Source organism: Onychomys torridus, chromosome 22 (assembly GCF_903995425.1).
Source record: "Onychomys torridus chromosome 22, mOncTor1.1, whole genome shotgun sequence".
Classification (NCBI taxonomy): Eukaryota; Metazoa; Chordata; class Mammalia; order Rodentia; family Cricetidae; genus Onychomys; species Onychomys torridus.
Window position 1 is genome coordinate 31,947,230 of NC_050464.1, and position 14,504 is coordinate 31,961,733.

The 14,504-nt window shown below is 46.1% G+C and overlaps 1 protein-coding gene across 1 annotated transcript; it reads right to left on the reverse strand.

The window, feature by feature from the left end:
• Positions 1–532: 532 nt before the first annotated feature.
• On the reverse strand, positions 533–9,208 carry LOC118572206 (2'-5'-oligoadenylate synthase 1A-like). Its single transcript, XM_036171652.1, has 5 exons — positions 9,202–9,208; positions 5,043–5,239; positions 2,059–2,291; positions 1,269–1,464; positions 533–637 (listed from the first exon to the last, which is right to left on the reverse strand). Exons 1-5 carry the CDS (start codon positions 9,206–9,208, stop codon positions 533–535), a joined length of 738 nt encoding a protein of 245 aa, XP_036027545.1.
• Positions 9,209–14,504: the final 5,296 nt, after the last annotated feature.

Below are 14,504 nucleotides of genomic sequence, written 5' to 3' on the forward strand. Positions count from 1 at the left end.
CCCAGGAGGACACATTCCTGTGGCTCTTCAGTCGCTGCCTGTAATAGAAAACATACAATCATGTCAGGAGCCCTCACTCCTAACTGGAAGGAATGTATATCAGCCCTGAGGGTGGTCATCATAACTGTCCACCTGGAGGCCCTCAGAAGAAGGGACAGCACATCCGCATGTTGGCAAGATGGCCATCAGGACTTTTTTTTTTTTTTTGAGCTGAGGATCGAACCCAGGGCCTTGCACTTGCTAGGTAAGTGCTCTACCACTGAGCTAAATCCCCAACCCCATCAGGACTCCTTTGGGGTTCAGCCTACTGAGGGTCCATGTAGCCCCTCCTGAGGTCCCTTCATTCAGTAACAGATCTGCCAAGTGGGAGAGAGGGCCTCTCCACCTGTCTGATGCGGGACAGCACTAATGGCCAGGGCTGCTCCAGCTGCCTCTGTTCTATGTCCCCTCTCACTTCCTCCCTGCCTTTCTGATGTTTGGATCCAACGTCCCCACACCCATGGTAAGCTCCATCCTGAGGCCAAGCACAGCATCATCGTTTCTGCAGCATCAGAGAGTCCCCTGCCCCAGGAGAGGAAAGGTCCAAGTGCAGGTCCCTCTGCACCTCTTTGGCTGTGACACGCCCCGCCCCAGAGTCCTGTTGACCACATAACAATGAAACAGGAGAGATGGGGTGCTTCCTGGACCTGAGCACTGGCTTCAGAGTCCACAGGAATCCCAGCCCGACCACTCCTTAGCTGAGCATCCCTGAGCCCGTGGCTTCAGCTCTGAGTCTCCTTTCATGCTCTCTCTGTTAATGTGTGTCAGTGTGCGGGTACACCAGTGTCTGTGAGTGTGTGTGTGTGTACTGTGAGTATATGTGTGTGAGTTTGAAAGGGAGTCTGTGAAGGTGTGTATGAATGAGTGTGAATGTGTTTGAGTGTTAGAGTTTGTGTGAGTGAGAGCATGTGTGAGGGTGCAAGTGTGTGTGAGTTTCTGTGTGTGTGTGTGTCCATGTCTTCTTGTGGAACAGCACAGAGGTGAATGTCACAGGACCATGTGGAGGAGCTGGTCTGTCCTTCTACCATAGGGTTCTAGGGATCAAGCCCAGGTCACCAGTGTTGGCAGCACATGCTTTACCCACTGTGCCATCTTGCCAGCCAGTGACATCTCTGAATACTGCTAAAATGGCTGGAAAACAGGGAAGCATCTGGCCTCCCTAGGAGTGTGGAGTGCTTTGGCAGAAGATCACATCTTTGTGAGAATATTCTCCAAATAGATGGACTGACCAAAGCTGTGTGCAAGGGGACAGAGTGATGACAGGGTCTCACCAGCACATTCCAGGAGCGCACAAGTGACTGATCATGATTCCTACAGCATGGGTACTTCAGCCAGGCTGCAGCTTCTTCTGCCAGCAGCCACCAGCCCTCTGGGTTCCCACCAGCCACATTCCCTGTTGGGTCAGCCGGGTCCAGGATCACAGGCCTGCAGAGCAACATTCAGAGAGGTTTGTCCTGAACCCTGCCCCATGCATAGAGCAAGCCTGGAGGGCCACTTGCCCATGACCTGGAAGGCCTGAGTTCCAATCCTCTACCCTTTAGTAGTTGTGTGTCCTGGGGCAGGTACCTCAGCCTCTCTGATCTGTGTGATGTGGAGAGTTGAACCAGCCTGTCTCAAAGGATGGGGTATGAAGGCTGAACACAACACAGGATCAAGACAGGTTCTTTTCTTGGATAATAATTTTACTGTATTGTTTACAGTTAATTAGTTCAGCCCTCTACTATGCCTAGCAGTGCTTATGATACTGTTACAGCTAGAACATCTCAGTTCCCACTCCATGGACACCCCCTCCCTCTGCTGTTTGGGTCTGGACAAGGTCTCTTGATCTACAGACAGGAGAGCCCACCCCCTCCTCCCAAGACTGGAGGTCCTCATGTCAATCAGCTGACAGCAGGACAGGGTCCAGCACAGTGACAGGGCAGGAAATGCTCCATTGGCACACAATCCCACCTCCCCATTCCTGCACTTCTGCAGCCTGGTCCACCCTGTGGGGAGCTGAGCCACATGGGGACAGACTACCTGTCTTTTTTGAGCTGTCTGAGCAGGCATTTGGAGACCTCCCGGTCTGGAAAGTCATAATATACTCTCCAGTAGATTCGAAGCTGCCTGTAGTTGATGACCAGTTCCAAGACTGTCCGGAAGCCCTGGGCTGTGTTGAACTCAGGGACTCTACTCCCACATTCCCAGGCATAGACTGTGAGCAGCTCCAGGGCATACTGGGGGGGCAGCGGCATCCTCAGCTTCTCCTCACACTGAGAAGAGAAAGGCAATGAGAAAAGGGGGCTGTCAGGTGTTGTGTGGGGACCACTTCTCACAGGGTCAATGCAGCTGCCACCGGATGTTGTCATTACAGGTTTATTGGCACACTGCCACACCCAATACTTTAGATTCTGTCTATCTGGTTGAGATGGAGACGCCTGTGTGGTCCACAAAGAATGAGCAGGCACAATAGGAATCACCACACTGTGAGTGACAGCCAGGGATTGAGGGTGGAGATGGGAAATGAATGATGCTCGCTATTGAAGGTTTTAACACAGGATCTGAAATAACTGTGAAGCCTGGAGAGATAGCTCAGTGGGTAAAGTGCCCCCCCTTTCTGTGCAAGGGTGAGAACTGGAGTTCAGATCCCTAACATGCACGTGAATGTCAGGCTGGTGAGGAAGCTGACCCATAATCCCAGCATCAGGGGGTCAACAGGGAGACTCCCCAGGACTATACAACTGTTCAGATCTGCTACTTCGGCATGCTCTGGGTTCAAGAGTGAGATCCTGCCTGGATATACAAGGTGTAGAGTGACTGAGGACATGACATCACTCTCTGGCCTCTGTAGGCTTATACACAGACATTAAAAAAAAAAAAAAAAAAAAACACGTACCCGTGCGCTCCCTGAAACATGTGTACACAAACACCACACACACATTTTAAAGGACCCAGAAATAATGAGAAATTGCCCATTTAAAGAGCTAATAGCTTCAAAGGACTGTAAAAATAACCAGAGAAAGTGACAGGATTAGCCAAAGAAGGAAGCCAAATTCTAAAGAGACACATGAAGCACCAGCCAGGGAACAATGGATTAGACATGGGTGAAGAGAGAGTTAGATGACTGGAAAGCAGACTAGAAGAAATCAATAGAACAAGCAGAGAAAGTCCTCTTTCCTCCCAGTTCCCCTCCTTTCCCCTCCTTCTCCCTCCTATGGCATCACCATCCCTTGCTGTCTCCCCTGACCTCTCTCTTCTCTCTCATCCCCTCCCCTCTGCTTTCTTTCCCTTGTCTTCTTTCTCTGTTTTCTATTTTCTTACCTCTTCTGCCATTTTTTTTTTGAATACCTCACACAAGCTTGAGAAGATGGACTCACATTTGTTGGTGATGTCACCCTTGAGCAGGTGGTCATGAGTTAAGTGAAAAAAAAAATCAAGATGAGCAGCCCAGGATTATCAGGCAGAAGCAGAGTTCCTCCATGACCCCTGCCTCAGTTCCTGCCTCAACTTCTCTCAGTGATGAAGTGTGATGTGGAAGTGTAAGCCAGACAATCCCCTTCCTCTCAAAACTGCCATCATCTTTACCACAGCAATAGGACAGAAATGGGTCCTAGAGAGTGGTCTACCGTTGGGACACACCCGCCATGTTGCTCTTTGGGAGGATAGTGGAAGGGTTTTGGAACTTTGCATTGGAAAAGCCATTGAGTGCTCAGAGCCTAATGAGACATTTGTGGGAACTTGGAAGAGATGAATGTAGAGAGGCAGATGACAGAGGATGTGTGAGGTTTCAGAGGGAAGCAAAGATGCTATCTGACTGTGTGAAAATTTGAATTAAGGATCAGTGGCTTCTCATCAGCTGGGGCTGAAAATCAGCTCTGAGTAAGAAGAGACCTGCACCATGGAGGCCAAGTTTTCTGGAAAGAGGTTCCTTGTGATCACACACAGAAGCTGTGGTCCAGGGGCCCAAGACTGCCTCTCAGGGTGACAGCCAGACCTTGTAATGTAGAAAGGCCTCCCAGGTGGTTCTATTTTAATCCCTTTCAGGCTGCAGGATTGAGGCCTAGCACTGAGAGAGGCCAGGAGAGGCCATTGGGGAAAGTGCAGCCTCAATTGTAGTAGAGACTCCAAAATACTGAAGGTCTCCTGAGCATTGAGACCATTGCCAAGGAGAGAACATGTGAATAGAGCTGGCCTGAACCTTGAGACCAGCTGTGTGCTATGGATGGCAGAGCCTGAGATGAACAACTACCTGGGCCCTTTGAAGCTCAGAAAATGTTGAGTCCCAGACATCAGACACTGAGATATTGCACTGTTGGACATTGGTTTTGTTTGATCTGACTGTGACTGTGCCCTGGTTCTTTCCTTGTTTAGTAAGAGAGTATTTAAATTGTATATTTAACTTTATAGGAGCCCACAGTTGATAGACCAATCTTTTCAAGTGTTAGAATTAAAGAAAATAAAGATTGGAATTTTTAAAGCTATATTGTGTTTCGTGATGTGATATTGACATGAGATCTTAGGGATAAGCAAGAAAGGAAAGGTTATGGTTTAATATGGTGTGTCTGAGTATCAAACTGAAAAGGGGCTTATTTGTGAAGGTTAGTTTTCATCATGTAGACATTAGATAGGTTCATCTAGTAGGAGAGAACCTTAATCAAGACAATGTCTTTATCATACTTGATATGGGTAATCTTTGAGGTGTTTTTTTGATTGATGTGTCTAGTGCCACACCTGGGCAGGTGGCCCTGGTTTGCATAATAAAGCAAGCTGAGTGAGCCCTGGAGAACTAGCCAGTGAGCAGAATTCCTCCATGGTCTCTGCTTCAGTTACTGCCCTGGCTTCCCTCAGTGATGGACTGTGACTGGGATGTGTGACATACTAAGATTTTTCCTTCCCAAGGGACTTTTGGTCATGTGATAAAGATATCATGTCAATAGACAGCAAACTAGAATACCCCTTCTTTTCTCTGGCTGTATCCACCCCTGTATAGATGGAGCTCATGGCAGATGGGCCAGATGCCATACCAGTTGGTACCAGTGCTTGACCAGACGGATGAGACTCTTCAGCTTGGTTGGACGATCCTTCAGGAAGTTTTGTTGGAGCTCTGTGAAGCAGGAGGAGAACTTGCCATCCAGCCCCAGGGAGGTGCACTCACAGATGAGGCAGGCATAGATTTGGGGGTCAGGTCTGTGGTTGTTTCTGCCAAGACCTGTAAAGGAGGCTTCTCTCAGTTAACACTCTAGCCCTTCTCTGGGGTTCTTGGGTCTATCTGGATGACAAGATCACAGGCTGTGGGGTTCAGGGAACAGGGCAGAGTTGTACCACAGCAAGCCACACTCCCCATATATCCATGTGCCCCACCACTCCTCAGGACTGCAAACACCATGTGGCCCTGGAAAGTCCTGTCCCCAACTGGTCCTACTGTGGTGCCTTCATCACAGGCCTGGAGACAGCAGTGGGAGGAGACAGCACACTGAGGTGACCTGCAGGGTCATCTAATAATGGCCAACCATGCTCTGGTGTCCAGTATCTTCTGCACAGGGCTTGTCGTGTGTGTGTGTGTGTGTGTGTGTGTGTGTGTACACTCTTGCTTGTGTCAGAGTTTACCATGGAGCAGTCTGCTGTGTTTGTGTGTCATGTGTCTCCTGCTTTCAGAGTCTCTGCCCTATTTTGTGTTTGTATTGTGTTGTGAGTTTGTGAGGAGGTACACACATAAGTACAGAGCTCAGAGGAGGACATAAGGCATCTCCTGTTAATTTTTAAACCCAGGGCTGAGGTGCATCTCTCTCTGGACTGGGCACCACAATGTCTCTGCCTGGATTGTGGCAATGCTGACAACAGGGCAAGATGCCCCAATGCACTCCTCCTGCCAGGACCCAGCCCAGACTGTGCACAAGCACCAGGACACTGGAATTGATTGCACCCCTTTTGCCTAGAAGAAGTAATATCAGTCTTCTCATGTCCTTCCACAGGAAAAACTCTGCCTTATGGCCCTGATGGCCAAAGAAGATGATGCTGTTTTGATACTTGTGCCTCCAATGCTATAGAAACTTGGGTATGGACTGGTCCGTGTCATTTATAGACTTGGAAGCTGTTTGGTTTGCACTCAGATGTAATTTATCCTTTTCAGATCCCAGATAGCTGATGGTTAGGCTAGCTATAACTTTGTCAGCTTGCAGCATCAGATAACCAGATCTATAGCCAGCTTATTAGCTCATTTTTAAGAGAATGTTCTAAGATATAAAAGTTTGAATAATTCATAAAGGCTTAAATATGGGTCTAAAAAGGGTCTGAGGATATGAAAGCTCATAAGCTTTGAGGATCACAGAAAATGATTTAGATTCTAAGAAATTTTTCAGATTGCTCTCCCATTCTATGATAGAAAAGTTCAGAGCTTAACATTTAATAGAGTTCCAATAAGCGGTTAGAGTAATGACTACTTACTGTTCAGTCACAAGCTCAATTTTAGATTTATTTTAGTTGTCATCTAAATATATCTAAATATAAACCTAGAAGTGCTTCTTATCAGGCCAAAAATCTCTGTCTAATTTATTCCTGGCTTTCTGGACAGAAGGATAATGGACATGCTTTTAACCCAAATCTGTAGTTCTTGTTGAGACCCAAAGGTATGCGTCCACTTCTGCTGTTTTACAGATACCCATCACCTGCTTTGTCTATGATATGGATTTCAGTACAGATTGGTAATACTAGTGTATTTAAAACCTTTATGTCATTTTGTCAGATACTTCATGTACGCCTCAGAGGATTAAAGGAGTCATGAAACTCGGATCTACTTCACAGTGGTTGGAAAAATCTCCAGATAGGCACAGCTTATATTTTCCACACTTGTCTATTCCTAAGGATGGTATTTTTCTCTCTTTCCTGGTCCTAGGACTTCTGCTCTTCCCAGTTACTAAGAATATGGGCCTAAAAGTTCCAAATAAGTTCATGAATTTTAACTTCTGTTCCTAGTTTAAGTTTGTCTCAACAGATTTCTACTTGGCTGGCCGACACCTCCACGCTTCAGTTTCTGACTATACTGTTCTGGATAACTATGAGCTCCAGACTTGCTAAAAGCTGATGTGGACCAGCCCAGCCAATGTGATTGTTCCCTGTCTCTACAGCTGAGTCAGATAACCACATGCTTCTGACAGACTTCCCCATTGCCCAGCCTTTGACTAGCCTTTCAGCCTTTGACTAGCCTTTCAGCCTTTGACTAGCCTTTGAATCTTTGACAACAATGCTCCAATGCCAGCTCAAACAGTTCCAGAAGAGACTACATCATCCCATGTTCCCTGTCCAGAATAAGACTGAAATGCTTGGTCAGAAGTAAAGTCCCAGGCATAGAGGCAAGATGACCAACTCTAATGTTCATTGACATACCAGGAAAATAGGTTCAGAGTTGTCAATTGATAAATTAATTAACCGAAATGGTTCTGCAATAAGATAAGGCACTTGACCTTCTTTGTGCAGAACCAAAGATGTATTATATAAGACTATAATCTGGTTGTACACAAAGATCAGAACGACAGGACCTTAAGAATGGCAATAGATAGAGATGTCACCACCCTAGACAAATCTGTTAGCTAATGGTTCTTACATCCCAATACCCTTGAACCCCTCCCTGGCTTATAACTGAGCCCTGTCATTGGTACTTGTGAAGGAGGGAATGTGGTGGGCTGCCATACAGCTTGATCACACAGCTGCCATGACAAGTTTAGAGGCCCAGACACAGATTCTGGCAGGCAACACCTGGACCCAGGAAAAGCCATAAGCTGAATCCACCCAGTGGGGCCTGCATCTAAGGGGAAATGCCAATCATTTCAAACATTCCATATACCTCTGGACAAATGTCAGACAATCAGGGTCCTGAACCCTGGAGAACTCCCTCACCCCAACCCTGCCTAGGCTCTGGGCTCTCTGCCCTCACCTCTGCTTGGGACAGACAGACGGACAGAGCCCTAGAGCTTGAAATTAAAGGCTCTTGACTTTTACATGTAGGCTTTGGTCTCCCTTATGGTCTTTTGGTGATCACCAATATCTGGGCATAACACCTCCATCACAAGAAGAAGCCAGTGACCTATGCCAGTAGCCATCCTAATGAACATGATTTAGCACAGTCCCATTTCTTAACAAGATTTCACCCTGAGGTCCTGAGAGTTAGACCTCAGTCTCTCTTCTTGGAGAAAGACTGGGGATATCCCAGCTCCTTGGTCCCTCTGTGGACATATACATGCTGGTAATCCTGTAAACTGCTGATGCCACAGGAATTGAGTATTCTAGGAGGTAGGAGAGCGGAGGTGCAGCCTGAACCAGCTGCTCTAAAACATGGAACAGATCCCCAGGGACTCCCAGTCCCAGATGCTCCCACAGCACTTGCTTCCCCCACATCTCTCACCCCTAACCCTGGTGCACAGCTCTGAACCCCCTTAGCACCTTCCCCACCTAAAGTGACCACAGCAGACCAAGGAGGTCTGGTTCTTAATGTGGGCTCAGTCCTTGGAGAAGATAGCAAAGTAAAAAAAAAAAAAAAATAGAAATTAGAGAAAGGAAACTCGGGCCTCTCATGGTAAAGAGTTTGCAACCTTAAGTGAGAGATTGTAATTAATATGGGTTCTTAAAGACCCCATGAAAGGGAAGATGAAATCCCTGTCAATTCATTTTTAAAAAAAGAGAGACAGTGACAGAGAAAGAATAAATTTTCTGGCAGACATGTCCTGTCAGGTCTGGGCAGGGCACCCCAATATACCCTGCAGCTTCTTGGCTTCCAAGTCAGCCACTTGGGTTTGGCCCTTCTATGCATCTGAATGGAACTCCTTATTCCCAGCAGCTGGAAAGCAAAGAGAGACCCCTGCAATACCTGAGTTTCTCAGAACAGCAGGTGGGGTTCCACTGCCTGCAGCATAGGCCAGCTCAGCTATTCCCAGACTTAGAGTTCACTTGTTGTCTCTGTGCTTGGCTTTTGGTTTTTATTTTCCTATTAAAGCAGGAATAACTCACTACCAAAGGTCCATTCATGGAGAAAATTCAAATGGGCCGAACTTCTGGTATAGGAATGGTTACAATTAGAACATGAAGCACATAAGCCAACACTGTTTACATTTCCCCAGTTCTTGGTCATTCATTATATGGAGAATGCACTCTTCTCCTGCTTGTCTAATCAACACTTAAATGAACGCTTACCTTTCATGGTAGGTAAACTGAAAGAGCAAAATTTAAAATCGAGGCTCCTGTCATTGGGTATGCTCTTACCTCATGATCACTACTAGGGCTTTGCTTCTGTTCTTTGCATGACATTCTGGAACCTTATTAATAATGCTGCTGCTAAAGAGGTAGCTCAGAACCCTTACTAATAAAGAGCCCAGAAATTATTGTTCCACTAAATAAAATGCAGGCTGAATATTTGTCCACACAGATAATAATTGACAGATGACACTAGCATGTTACTCCAGATCTATAATAGCCACCATCAAAAGATGTTTTCAAGATTTAAAAATATACTTTATTGATATTGTCTAAAGTTACATCTAAAAATCCTGTACAGATGGCTTTTTAATATTTTTATAGATGTCTCTTCCAAAGCAAAAGGAGCATATATTTCATACACAAATTCCACATTATACCCACTCCAGATTGTACAGCTCTAAAGTCTTGCCTTCCTATAGCCAACCAGCTTTTATTGGATATTTCTCAGCCATGGAATGTTTTAACTGACCTCATGTGTAAATAAGCACATGAGGATAGAGAGATCTCTCTGCTCTGTGTAAACTCTTTATCTCAAGATCCTTGAATTGTTTGGAGATGGTTAAAAAAAAAATTCTGTAACAGCATTTAGCTTAAATTTGTAAAAGGCTGATCATTAAATGTGTACATATGTAGTTTTAATTTGCTACAGTAGACTACATATATGGTTCGACTCTTGTATAGAAAAATGGGTCTACTACATCATACTGTGCTGTGGAATGCTGCCGTAGCACCCATGCTACCACCACCTGTTTACCATGTCTGACAAGGTGCTGTGGATAAAAAAAAAGAGACAAAAGACAGCAGGTCAACATGCCAAAGGATGCCAAATTCTACACAGTATTGTAGATAGAGTTTTCTTGGACCTGCCTGGCCTATGGTCAGGATGCCAAATGCTTCTATTGAAGAAGGGAAGAAACCTTAAATACAGGCTTACAGCACAATGGAAGAACCCCTGGAGGGCAGAAGTTCGATACTGAATGTTCTGTATTCTTGCATTCTAAGTGCTTACACCAAATGCAGGATACACAGACAAAGAACCTCTGGTGAGCATTCAGGAAGGTAGAGACCAGCAGGGAATCAGCATAGGGAGGACACCTGGTTAAGGTCAGCAAGCTGGGCTGCAGTTACCCAACTTGGGAGTTCCAGGGCCCTACAGTGGATATTGCTCTGTATAAATAAAATGCTGATTGGCCAGCAGGCAGGCAGGAAGTATAGGCAGGACAAGCAGAGAAGAGAATTCTGGGAACAGGAAGGCTGAGTAAGGAGAGACACCGCCAGCTGCCTCCATGACAAGCGAGATGTAAGGTACTGTTAAGCCACGAGCTCCGTGGCAACATATAGACTAATAGAAATGGGTTAATTGAAGATCTAAGAACAGTTATCAAGAAGCCTGACACAGCCATACAGTTTGTAAGTAATATAAGTCTCTGTGTGTTTACCCTGTTGGGTCTGAGCAGCTGCAGGACTGGCAGGTGAGAGAGATTTGTCCTGACCATGGGCCAGGCAGGTCCAGGAACACTCTAGCTACAATACTGTGTAGAATTGATGTTTTTAAATGGCAGCCACATGGCTTGCTTCTGTCTTAGCTGATGCCTCATCTGGAGGAAAAGGACCATGTGCCTGGCAGCCATCTTTACTAAGGTTAAGAGTGCACCCCATGTAACTTCGCCACCATCTTGATCCACGTGACAAGTGATCTAAGCCTTCCGGTTATTCTTAGATCTCTTGTTTAGACTATGAAGGCAACACCAGGTTTCTCTCCCAGGACATTTTGAATTAGGGTGGATTTTTCATGATAATAAATTCCTAAGGTTATGAAGGTATGCTCAGGTTAGCAAAAGCTAACATAGATGGCTATATTATGTCTAAGTAGGTCTAAGGGCTTACGTCTTTGCCAACACCAAGCTTCTAGAAAAATTTAAATAAGTAACAACATATGGCTGATAAATAAGGTCTAAATTCCTAATGTCTACTAACTTAATGATATATGTATATCTTCTTTGACTTCGCGACTTCATTAAAGTTTAATTTTGGGACTGATTTAAAGTTTTATTTTGATGCTTTGGTTCAATTGTTTTAGGTGCAATCTTATCAAGAATAAAACTATAGAACTCTAAGTTTATGAAAGCTACTAACTAGTTGTACACTGTTAAAGATAATTAACACTTACATGTAAATGGTCAGTCATCCTCAACCTATGTGGAGCATGTAATAATTGCTTAATAAATGCATCTAATTGAACTATAAACACACACACACATAACACACACACACACACACACACACACGCACACGCACACAGACACGCACACGCACACACAAACACACATCCTAATCACTGTTGGAATCAATGCAGAGATCACGGAATGGAAAACTGAGGAAATAACTGGAACTCTGACTCTGCTCATGGTTATGGCCACAAGCCACTGGTCGCTTTTTGACGGATTTTATTTGTAAAGATCAGATGCCCTGTCTGCATCATTCAGGTTAGAATCCCACAGCAAAAAGCACAGTCTTCATAGCCTCTTTGGTAAAGGAGGCTCCTTGGTGGACACTGACCATGCCTGAGGGAACTATGATGCTGATGGACCATGCAAGGAGGGCCAGATATGGGCGACAAGAGACCAGCTGAGGGTCCTGAGGAGATCTGAGTGAGGGTGAAGCTAATTATACTTTAGAATATTCTATTACATTTCTTTCATGTGTGTGAATATGGGGTCAGAGGACAACTTATAGGTATCAGCTTCTCTCTCCTTACACCACGTGGGTCCCAGGATCAAACTCAGGACACTAGGCTTTTCAACAAACACCTGTTCCCTCTGAGCCTTCTTGCTGACCCTTTTTGTTGTTGACCAGGTTCTCATAGTCACATATGCCAGGTTAGCATTCAACTCACAGCAATCCTCCTGCCTTAGCTCCCTGAAGGCTGGAATTATAATGGGTTTCTATGCCCAGCTCATCTATACCACTTCCACACCTTCCTGCCTATCTTAAGAGTGCCACACAGTCTAATGAGACCAATGCCCTTGGCAAGCCTGACTGAGCCAGGAAGTGCCCAGGTTACAAGGTGTAAGAGCCCACGTCTTTAACCCTCCTGGCCACATGTCTCCATCTGATGCTGGGGAAGCAGTATCCTCTGAGGCCCTTGTGAAGAACTGACCATCTCTGCAGGAAATGGCTTGTGCCTCCTGCGGGGCAACATATAGAGGAATTAAGAATTCTCCTGAACGTTTTGTTAAATAGTCTTTGAAATCTTCCTAATATACATTCCATATATTTTTATCAAATTCACCCTCCCCTTTCCCCCAACTGATGGTCCCCCCCAACTCCCCTCCCAACTTCATGTCACTTAGTGAATAAATCATTGAATCCAGTTAGTGCTTCTCATATACACACGTGGATGAGGCCATCCACTGGGATCTGGGCAACCTGCCAGCGACCACACCCCTGAGGAAACTTGACTGTCTGTCCTGGCTGGGTTTTATGCCAGCTTGACACAAACTGGAGTCACCTGAGAAGCGGGGACTTCAGTGGAGAAATGCCTCCATTATATGAGGCACAGAGTTGTAGAGGGCAGCCTGATGCTATGCCCATTTGTCAAATAACTGTAGTAGGTTCATCCCAGGGACCTGGGATCTCCCAAACATGGGTCCTTGGTCAGATATACAAATCCAGAATGGAGTTTCCCCTTGTGGAGTGGGCCTCAAATCCTGTCAGAATGTGGGCAGTGACCCCTATAACATCCATGCCAATATTGTACCCATGGGTATCTTGCCAGAGCAGTCCTGATTGACCTGGTTCTCACCTGGAAAAGTACAGTGGTGGGCAATGACTGACTATTAAAAGTCCTAAAGAGAGCTCATGAAAATTCAACTCTGGATCTGCAACAACCTAACTCTCCATCACAAAGTTCTAATTAGTTATTCAGCCTTGTAGAGTCTTGTTTCTTTCCCTTTTCCTTCCTCCCCTTTCCCTAGAAACTTCAGTTGACAAGATCCTGGAGGAAGGGGGGATTGCAGCTGACTATGCCTGGGACCTGGAGAGTGCTCCTGAGTGGCTCCCTGAAGAAGGGAGGTCTTAGCCAAGGACAGAAGCATGCAGAACCTCCTGCAAATGCAGGAGTGGAACAGCATGCAAGGCCCTGGGAACAGCCTCTGCAGAGACCCAGAGGTGGGATAAAAACCAGAAGAAACACACAAAGGAGCACAGTGGGAAGGGGAGGACAGACAGGGAGCCAGGGAGATGGCAAGGGGGCAGGTCATTCCCTAGGGCTGCAGCGACAAAGTGTGCAAATACTCATGTGACAGAGTAACAGTGGGATTCAAGAGCAGAGTGGCTCTGGGTTAGAGACCCAAGAACAAGACATCAGTGGGCTGGTCCCTTCCAGTGTCCCAAGGGAGACTCTGCTCCCACCTCTGCCTTCTGCTGGCTCCTGCTGTCCACTCCCTGCCTCCTCCCTCACACCACAGCGCCCTGTGTGCACAGCTCTGTCCAAGGTCTCCAACACACTAGAGAGACAGCGGCCTCATCCTAATGACCATCATTTGGCACAGCCCCATTTCTTAGTAAGATTTCACCCTGAGGTCCTGAGAGTTAGACCTTAGTCTCTCTTCTTGGAGAAAGGCTGGGGATGTCTTAGTTCCTTCACTCCTCTATGGACATGTAAGGATGGGAACCCTGTAAATGCTAATCTTACGGGAACTGAGGGTTCTAGGAGGTAGGAGGGCAGAGTAGCAGCCTGAGCCAGCTGCTCTAAAACACGGAACAGATCCCTGGGACTCCCAGGCCCAGATGCTCCCATAGCATTGCTTCCCCCACATCTTTTACCCCTAACCCTGGTGCAGAGCTCTGAACCCTCTTAGCTCCTTCCCCAGCTGAAGTGACCACAGCACACCAGGGAGTCTGGGTCCTAATGTGGGCTTGGTCCTTGGAGAAGACAACAAAATTAAAAAAAAAAAAAAAATAGGAATTAGAGGTAGGAAACTCGGGCCTCTTGTTTTAAAGAGTTTGTAAGCTTAAATGAAAAAGTGGAATTAATATGGGTTCTTAAAGACCCAATGAAGGGGAAGATGAAATTCCTGTCGATTCATTTTTTAAAAGAGAGAGAGACAGTGACAGAGAAAGAATAAATTTTCTGGCAAACATGTCCTGGCAGGTCTGGGCAGGGCATCCCAATATCCCCTGCAGCTGCTTGGCTTCCACTTGGGTTCAGCCCTCTTATGGATCTGACTGGAACTCAC